A 9,950-nucleotide genomic window follows, 5' to 3' on the forward strand; every position below is an offset into this window, starting at 1 on the left:
CCATATACAGGAGTTATAAAATGTTTCGCATCCTCACATTGTCTTTTATTTCCATACACATCTCTAGGGAGTAGTTTGTGGATTATTTTTTATATCAACTTTCTTCTCCATTACTTTCCTTCTTTTCTCCTCCTGTTGAATCAGATAGCATGATATTACAAATATGGCTGTGCTTTATTTGGAAATAACTGTGAATTAATCCATGGGTCCTACATATTTCAGTGGAAAAGAAAATAATTTTTTTTTACATTTCTTTTTCAGGTATATTTCTTCCATGTATACATATACATATATATATGTGTATATATACACATATATATGTATATATATGTGTATATACATACATATATATATTTTTTTCTTTTGCCTAAAAAATGGGTGCTTAATAGGTACTTAACATTTGTCTGATTTAGTTTTGGTTTTAATATATCATTTAAGTTTTCTAATAACTACATTATAACACATACCATTTTTATGTGAATTTGAACTCTTTGAAATTCTTTCTCATGTGTTCTTTTATTTGATGCTTAAGAAGAAAGAGACTTATCTCTTTTAGTTCCATGGTTGAAATCCTACCATATGAGGGGGCTGTGTGCTAGAAACTGCTCATACAGAGATGGGTAATTGTGATCTCTGCCCTTGAAGTGCTCACTGACTGGTGGTTCGGACAGAGAAATATACTTCTAGTTAGTGATATGTGTCTGGGAGCTACGTGAAGCAAGGGTAGCACATGGTGTGTGGGAGGTTATGGAGCTAGCTATCCCAGCTGGTGAGGGAAGAAAGTAGTGCAGGTTATTTAAGTAGGAGAGGGGAGTTGAGTCTTCAAAGAAAAATGAAAGTGAATAAGAAAATAGGGCAGTGTAGCACCAGGAAGTGGATTAGCAAACAAATCTGCTTTGTAAATTTGCACCCAAAGCACTATATATATATATGTAGATTAGCATCTGCAACAAGGGCATGGAGGTACCATCCTCTGACCTCTAACTTCCCAAGGGGGAGTGAGAAGGATCAACACCAGTAGCCCAAATCTAATTCCTATAAGCCCGGATATACAATTACCCTCCAACCTTTTAACCAATTCTGACACCAACTATCCCTTCCATGGCACTCACTATTTCTTTGCTGGTTTCAGTAATTCATTGCAGTGGGCACACAGAACTCACAGACAATACTCATGATTATGGGTTTATTAGGGAAGTAACAGGTTACAATTCAGGTTCTGGAATGCCCAAGATACGGTTCTTTGATCAGGACAGGCTCCCCTCAGCCATGCCCTCAGTCATCCCTTACTTTGGCCCTTGGCCTCTCAGACTGGCCTCTGCCCTGCTCAGGCAAATGTTACAAAGCTCTTTTAGCTCTGCTGATAGGTGCATCTAGGTGTACCCCATTCTGCCAGTAAGCCTCCTGCCCAAAGGCACTTAGCTTTCTTGCTCTGTGGGCCAGCAAGCCTGCTGCTTTGTTTCATACCCCTTGGTTCCATTGCCTGTCTTTCTGCCAACTCTGTGTTGACTCTGTCATTCCCTCTGCCAAGGAGGTCCATGACAGGAATCTCGGGTCTAAGGATGTGTTCCATTCCACCTCTGTCTCTTCTCTATTAAATGTCATCAACAGATTCCCCGTTTTGCCTTTAGGTGGGCTAATTTTAAGCCTCGTGGGATGACAAAACTGACCAAACCCTACAATTGGATTCCCTACACCTTATTTGCATGTTCCCACCCATTCAAGGGTATGATGTTCCTTATTTACATTACTAGCAAGCTATCCAAACTCCTTGGTGGGCCACAAGAACCTTACATTTGCATAGTTCCACCCATTAATCTGGTGGGAGTCACAAAGACCATGGCTAGAAGAGCCATACCAAGCAATTCACTGTACCATAGCATCTTATGGGAACTTGTTAGTTAACATCTCCAGTGCTAACCAGGACTAGTAAATCAGAAATTCTGGGGGTGAGGCTGTCAGTCTATTATACAGTCCTTTGGGTGATTTTGATAGAATTAAGGCTTGAGAATCCTTACTATACAGGCTAATATGACATATTTTAGAGTCAGACTACTTGAGTTCAAATCCTGGCTCTACCACTTGCTGGATGTCCCCACATAGCACTTACTAAGAATCACCTTTGATTCAGCAGTTCTAACTCTAGGAATTAATTTATTGGAAATACTCACACAGATGCTAACCAACTGTTTGTTGAAAGAGTAAATAAATATTGACAAAATGTTTTCTAAAAAAATTATGCTAATTTCCCCTCCAGAAATGTTGTCATGACCCCAAAATTTATAAATAGAGAGAGGAAATTGTCTAAGGGTGGGGGAAGTGAGTGGTCAATTTTGTCAGGTATAGAAGAAAGGTCTGAAATATATCCATCAGCTTAGCAAAGCAGAAGAATGGAAAGTTTAGCCAGAGCTGTTTCAGGGGAGTAGAAGAGGTTGGAATTACTAGAATTTAGAAACTCGGAGTAAGAACTCAAACCTTTACCTTGGAGAATGGATGGCTGTTCAGTTGGTACTGGTCCCTCTGGCCCTTGATAGAGGGATCTTGCAGAGTTAGAACTCAGATCTCTGTGAAGGGGGGATGCTGGGCTGGTATTGAGGGGTTTGTGGCTGGTTCTGAGACTATGAGGAAAAAACATGGTACTAATTCATGTTGCCTGGCTGAAGAACCTTGTGGAGGTGATACTGGTAAGAATGAGGAGCAAAATATTTGTTATGGTGGCACCATATTTTTTGTTACCAATATCTGTATTAGTTGGGAGCTCTGGTGGTATAGGGCCTAAGGCATTTAACTGCTAACCAGAAGGCTGGTGTTTCAAACCCACCATCCACTCCTTGGAAGGAGGGCTGGGCAATCTACTTCTGGAGGGATATCACCTACTGCCATAAAATAAATACTCAAACTTTTAGTGGCTTAAAACAGCAATCATTTATTATCACAGTGTCCACTGATCATGGATCCAGGCATGGCTTAGCTAGAGCATCTGCCTCATTGTCTAACAAGATTTCAGCAAAGGTGTCATTCACGGCTACAGTCATTTCAAGGGTTAACTGTAGGACAATCTGCTTCCAAGCTCACTCACTTGGCTTCCAATTCCCTCATGAGTTTTGCCTCAAAGGTCTGATTCCTTCCTTACTGACTCTTGGATAGAGACCTCCCTTAGTTTCTTGCCACATGGAATTCTCCATAGGGCAGCTCACAACATGGTAACTGACTTCCATTAGAGTGAGCCAGAGAGAGAGAGAGAGAGAGAGAGAGAAAGATGAAAGTCACAGTCTTTTTTTTGTATGGAAGTGATATCCTCTCACTTTTGTTGTATTCTATTCATTAAATTCAAATCACTAGGTTAAGCTCGTACTCTAGGGGAGGAGATTATGAAATTGGGATAATTGAGAGATATCTTAGAAGCAAGCTGTCTACCATAGTCCTCAAGTGCTCATTTCCTCCTTCTTTACCTGGTTTAGAGTATATAATAAATTATTATTTGCATATATCCACTGTTGTATGCAAGTAAATTATGCAAATTTATGCACTAACCACTAAAGCCAAACATGAGGAAATTGAAGATTTTTATAAATTTCTGCAGTCTGAAATTGACCAAACATGTAATCAAGATATATTGATAATTACTAGGGATTGCAATGTGAAAGTTGGAAGCAAAGAGGTAGCATTGGTAGTTGGAAAATACAGCCTTTGTGATAGAAATGATGTTGGAGATTGCCTGATAGAATTTTGCAAGACTAATGACTTATTCATGACAAATACCTTTTTTCACATATATAAACAGTGAATATACACATGAGCCTTACCAGATATGATACACAGGAATCAAATTGGCTACATTTGTGGAAAGAGGTGATGGAGAAGCTCATTATCATCAGTCAGAACAAGGCCAGGAACTGATTGTGAAACATACCACAATTGTTCATATGAAGTTCAAGTTGAAGCTGAAGACAAAACAAGTCCACCAGAGAAAAAAGAAAGAAAGAAAAAGAGTTACCTTGATTATATCCCTCTTGAGTGTAGAGACCATCTGAACAATAGATTTGATGCAGTGAACACCAATGACTGAAGGCCAGATGAGTTTTGGGATGACATCAAGAACATCATAAATTAAGAAAGCAAAAGGTCATTAAAAGGACAAGAAAGGAAGAAAAGACCAAAACGGATGTCAGAAGAGACTCTGAAACTTGTTCTTGAATGGAGACTAGCTAAAGCAAATGGAAGAAATGACAAAATAAAAGCTGAACAGAAGATATAAAAAGTTGGCTTGAGAAGACAAAGTAAATTATTATAATGAAATGTATAAAGACCTGGAATTAGAAAACAAAAAGGGAAAAAAACACAAGGCATTTCTAAAGATGAAAGAACTGAGGAAAAAATTCAAGCCTTGAGTTGCAATATTGAAGTATTTTGTGGGCAAATATTGAACAATGCAGGAAGCATCAAACAAAGATGGAAGGAATGCACAGAGTCACATTACCACAAAGAACTGGTTGATGTTCAGCCATTTCAGGAGGAAGCATATGATCTGATGGTACAGAAGGAAGAAATCAAAGCTGTACTGAGGGAATTGGTGAAAAATAAGGCTCCAGGAATTGACCCACAGAATACCCACTGTGATGTTTCAACAAGGGGATGCAGCACAGGAGATGCTGTTTATGTCAAGAAATTTGGAAGACAGCTACCTGGCCAACCAACTGGAAGAGATCAATATTTGTGCCCATTCCAGAGAATGGTGATCCAACAGAATGTAGAAATTATCAAATAATATCACGTGCAAGTAAAATTTTGCTAAAGATAATTTTAAAATGTTGTATATTATATACTTGTTATATATTGACAGGGTATTGCCAGAAATCCAAGCTGGATTGTGAAGAGGACATGGAATGAGGGATATCACTGCTAATGTTAGATGGATCTTGGCTATAAGGACAGAATACCAGAAAGAGGTTTACCTGTGTTTTATTGACTATGCAAAGCATTGGACTGTGTGGATTAGAACAAATTATGGATAACAGTGCAAAGAAAGAGAATTCCAGAACACTAACTGTGTTCATGAAGAACCTATAGGTAGACCAAGAGGTAGTTGTTTGAAAAAAAGAAGGGGATGCTGCATGGTTCAAAAATTGGGAAAGGGTTGTATCCTTTCACTATACTTATTCAATCTGTATGCTGAGCTAATAATCCAAGAAGCTGGACTTTATGAAGAAGAACACGGCATCATGATTGGAAGCAGACTCATAATACCTTGGATATGCAGATGAGACAAGCTGACAGTGAAGAAGACTTGAAGCACTTACTGATGAAGATCGAGGACTACAGGCTTTCGTGTGGATTACCTTCAACATAAAGAAAACAAAGATCCTCACAATAAGCAGCATTACAATAAATCGAAAGAAGATTGAAGTTGTCAGGAGTTTCATTTTATTTGGATCCACAGTCATTGCCCATGGAAGCAGCATTTAAGAAATCAGGTGATGTATTGCACTGGGCAAATCTGCTGCAAAAGACCCCTTTAATTGTTATAGAGCAAAGATAATACTTTGAAGACTAAGGTGAGCCTGCCCACAGTCCTGGTATTTTCAATAGCCTCACATGCATGGGAAAGCTGGACAATAAATACCGAAGACCATCGAAGAAATGATGCATTTGAATTATGGTGCTGGTGCAGAATATTGAATATACCATTACACGCCAGAAGAGCAAACAAATCTGTCTTGGAAGAAGCATAACTGGAATGCTCCTTAGAAGGCCAGACTTTGTTTCATGTACTGTGGCTGTATTTCAGAAGGAACTAGTCCTTGGGAAAGGATATCATGCTTGGTAAATTAGAAGATCAGTAAGAAAGGGGAAGACCCTCAATGAGATGGTTCGACACAGTGGCTGCAATGATGGACTCAAATATAGCAAAGATTTTGAGAATGGCACAGGACCAGGCATTATTTTGTTCTGTTGCGCGTAGCGTAACTATGCGTTGGAGTTGATTCAATGGCTCCTGACAACAGCAACAATTAATGTACTTGCTTGTCAAAACTTTAATCTTGGGAAAGTCTGCTTTTCCACCCACTCCATATGTGTAGGTACATGCCTGGGGGAAAATACACCCCATTGACTCATCTCAGTTTAACCCTTTTAAGACTGAATTATTTTATGCCTTGATTTTTGTTGTTGTTGAAACTATGTATTTTCAGTAATGGGAGGCATTTTGACTGAAATGAAAAGAAATTTTTTGGGGGATAATATGGATTTTAATGCAATTAATGGGACACATATTTCCCTAGGTGTCTCTGGTGCTGGGGTTGTTGGGATGAGGGCCACTTCTTCAGATTCATGCTGTTATACAGGCCTTCAATTTGGTGTGTGTGTGTGTGGGGGGATGAAACAGAAAATGTAAGTGGAAACTATGTGTCCCAAGGGCACAAAAGGATTAAATTCATGATTCTGAACTTCAAATGGGCACTATTGCCACCAGTAAATCCTACTATATCTCTCTGTTTGACTTATACCCCTGGTTTCCTCCACAACTGTTTAATAACTTCTCTCTCACTAGCTGCATAGCACTTGCACTTTGTCTTTATTCTTTGCTGATGACTTTTTTATTTTCACCCAGAAAATAGGAATGGGAGAGGTTTTCTTCTGATTGCTTTCCTCTCCAAAAATCTTAGAGCTTTCCATGTCAGTGCCCATGCATTTTCTTTTTCTTGTGGATGAATTATCTGTGTTCCAATATAGGTGAACCCTTAATATGTGTTTTGAGTCCCATATGCTGTTGCCTACTCAAGGAATATTTTCATGTAATTATCCTCTCTCTTTCCTACATCATCAGTTTTATCCTCTCATCTGGTAGCATGCTGTACTAACATGCGTTTAAAAAATAAACTTCCTTGAACACATATTTTCATTAAGTAACCACCCTATTTCACTAGTCCCTTTAAAGGAAATGAAGTTTTGAACTACGTGAATTATTATTTATTCAAATATTAATATAAAAAGTCAACAAAAGTATATTTTGATGATTACCCTCTTGTCATAAATAACAGAAAATAGGCTAAAATGTAGGAAATAGCTATTTTCAGAGTTGGACAACAGACAGGATAGGAATATGATTTTTGAGAGGAATAAATAAGGTGATTTTTAACATTACCCAGGCTTTTGTGACTGGAGGCAATTTCCTGAACATGGTGCAATGTGAAGGTACTTAAGCAGAGCTCAGCAATCTTGCTGAGTTGAGGAGATAGAGATAGTAATTCAGAGAGGGTGTTGTTGTTGTTGTTATTAGGTGCCATTGAGTTGTCTTTGGCTCATAGCAACCCTATGCACAGCAGAACGAAACACCACCCAGTCCCGCACCAGCTCTGTGATCCCTGCTATATTTGAGTTCATTGCTGTAGCCACTGTGTCAGTCCATCTCGTTGAGGGCCTCCCCCTCTTTCGTCGACCCTCCATCTTACCACGCATGACATCTTTCTCCAGGGGATGGTCCCTTCTGATAACATGACCAAAGTAGGTGAGACAAAGTCTGGCCATTCTCACTTCCAAGTAGCATTCTGGCTGTGCTTCCTCCAGGACAGATTTGTTAGTTCTTCTGGCAGTCCATGGTACTTTTAGCATTCTTCACCAACACCACAACTCAAAAGCATCAACTCTTCTTCGGTCTTCCTTATTCACTGTCCAGCACCCACATGCATATGAAGCAATTGAAAATATCATGGCTTGTGTCAGGCGCACTCTAGTCCTCAAGGACTAGAAAGAAGCACTTGAAAGAAGTCTTTTGCAGCTGACTTGCCCAGTGCTATACGTTGCCTGTTGTCCTGAATGATGCTTCCATTGGCGTCGATTGTAGAACCAAGCAATGTGAAGTCTTTGACAACTTCAATCTTTTCCCCATTTATCGTGATGTGGCTTATAAGTCTAGTTGTGAGGATTTTTATTTTCTTTATATTGAGATATAATCCATACTGCAGACTGTATTCTTGAATCTTCATCAGTCATCCTCACTTTCAATGAAGTTGTATTGTCAGAGTATCTCAGGTTGTTAATGATTCTTCCTCCAATCTTGATGCCATGTTCTTCTTAAAGTTCAGCTTCTTAGATTATTTGCTCAGCATATAGATTGATAAGTATAGGGAAAGGATATAACCCTGACATACTCCTTTCTCTACTCTAAACCATGCAGTGTCCCCTTGTTCCGTTTGAAAGACAGCCTCATGGTCTATCTACAGTTTCCTCATGAGTACAATTAAATGTTCTGGAATTCCTATTCTTCTCAATGTTATCCACAATTTGTAATGATCCACACAGTCAAATGCTTTTACATATTCAATAAAACACAAGTAAACATCTTTCTGGAATTCTTTGCTTTGAGCCAAGATCCATCTGACATCAACAATGATATCCCTTTTTCCACATCCTCTTCTGAATCTGACTTGCACCTCTGGAAGTTCTCTGTCAATATACTGCTGCAAACGTGTTTGATCTTCAGTAAGATTTTACATGCATGTGATATTAATGATATTGTTTGATAATTTCCACATTCTGTGGGATCATCTTTCTTTGAAATGGGTACAAATATGGATCTCTTCCAGTCGGTTGGCCAGGTAACTGTCTTCCAAATCTCTTGGCATAACCAAATGAGTGCCTCCAGCGGGGCATCCATTTGTTGAAACATCTCAATGAGTATTCCATCAATTCTGGGAGCCTTGTTATTCAGCAATTGCTTCAATGTGTCTTCGACTTCTTCCTTCAGTATCATTGGTTCTTGATCAGAGAGGGTGAGGTGAGTAGAATTTGTGGGGAAGAGTGCCTGAAAGAGTTTTATGTTATTTTTTATGTTATTATTGTTATGTGCCGTTGAGTCATCTCTGACTCCTAGTGATTCCTCCTTGGGTTTCCGAGGCAGTATCACTAAGGAAGTAGATTGCCCAATCTTCCTTCCGAGGAGTGACTGGTGGGTTTGAACCGCCAACCTTCTGGTTAGCAGTCAAGTGCCTTAGGCACTATGCCACCAGAGCTCCTGAAAGAGTAGTACACAGAAATCTGTATTGGTATCCTCTTGACTCTTTGACTAAATACCTTTGTGCCTGTGAGGCTGGAGAAGAACAACTTTTAGAAATAGAACAGTCACTGGAGAGCTGTAAGCTAAACAATCCCCAGAACTCACACAGGGCTGAAAATTTTTCAAGTTCTTACCTACCGCAGTGGAGAGACCTTTTAGAGCCCTAGTCCTAGAATCATGCCTGTTCTAAAACCCCAAAAAATAGCTTTAAAAAAAGTCTTAAAAGTGTCCAAGTGGTGCTCAAGAAACTTAAATGCCTTTCAGAACAAAATCCGATCTACTGCAATCTGACACAAATGTAAAATTCACAATGTTTGTCATCCAATTAAAAATACTAGCTATAAGAAAAATCAGGAAAATTAGAACAATAAACAGAAGAAAAAGAAAAATCAGTCAGTAGAAACAGATCCAGAAATGACATAGATGGCAGAATTAGCAAATAAGGACAGCTATTATTAATATGTGCTGCAGATGTAAAACTATATAAAATAAATCATGAACCATATGAGGAGAGAACGTGATAATCTAAAAAAGAACAAATTGGAATTTTTAGAAAAGAAAAATAAATTATGGTTAATTGGGATATTTTAGGAAAGGGATATTCAATTAAGAAATATTTAGTGTGTACAGGCCCCAGTGCTAGGTTCTGCAAGGGGTACAAATACAATCAAACATGGACTTCCTCTTCATGAGGTTACAGTCTAGAAGGAGAAAAAGAAGACTATATTATAGACTTCATACTGTAGTAAAAGTTAAAAATAGGTAAGTGCCACAAATTAGAGTTTAAATGGTAATGTAAACTCCATGGAGGAGAGATTATGTCCAGGTAGGCAAACAGAAAGATTTCATACATGAAGTTATTGAAGCATTTTTGTTGTATATAGAAAATTAAGTA

The 9,950-nt window shown here is 38.7% G+C and overlaps 1 protein-coding gene across 1 annotated transcript in view; it reads left to right on the plus strand.

The window, feature by feature from the left end:
- Window positions 1-9,950, plus strand: part of LEPR (leptin receptor) — a 117,955-nt gene that overhangs the window by 13,357 nt on the left and 94,648 nt on the right. The window contains exons 3-4 of the mRNA XM_007959390.1: window positions 2,752-2,766; window positions 3,648-3,661. Coding sequence (XP_007957581.1) covers window positions 2,752-2,766; window positions 3,648-3,661 — 29 coding nt within the window. The remainder of the gene's footprint in view (window positions 1-2,751; window positions 2,767-3,647; window positions 3,662-9,950) is intronic.

Source organism: Orycteropus afer, unplaced genomic scaffold (genome assembly GCF_000298275.1).
Source record: "Orycteropus afer afer isolate SDZICR_OR568_19922 unplaced genomic scaffold, OryAfe1.0 scaffold00016, whole genome shotgun sequence".
In the NCBI taxonomy this organism is placed as follows: domain Eukaryota; kingdom Metazoa; phylum Chordata; class Mammalia; order Tubulidentata; family Orycteropodidae; genus Orycteropus; species Orycteropus afer.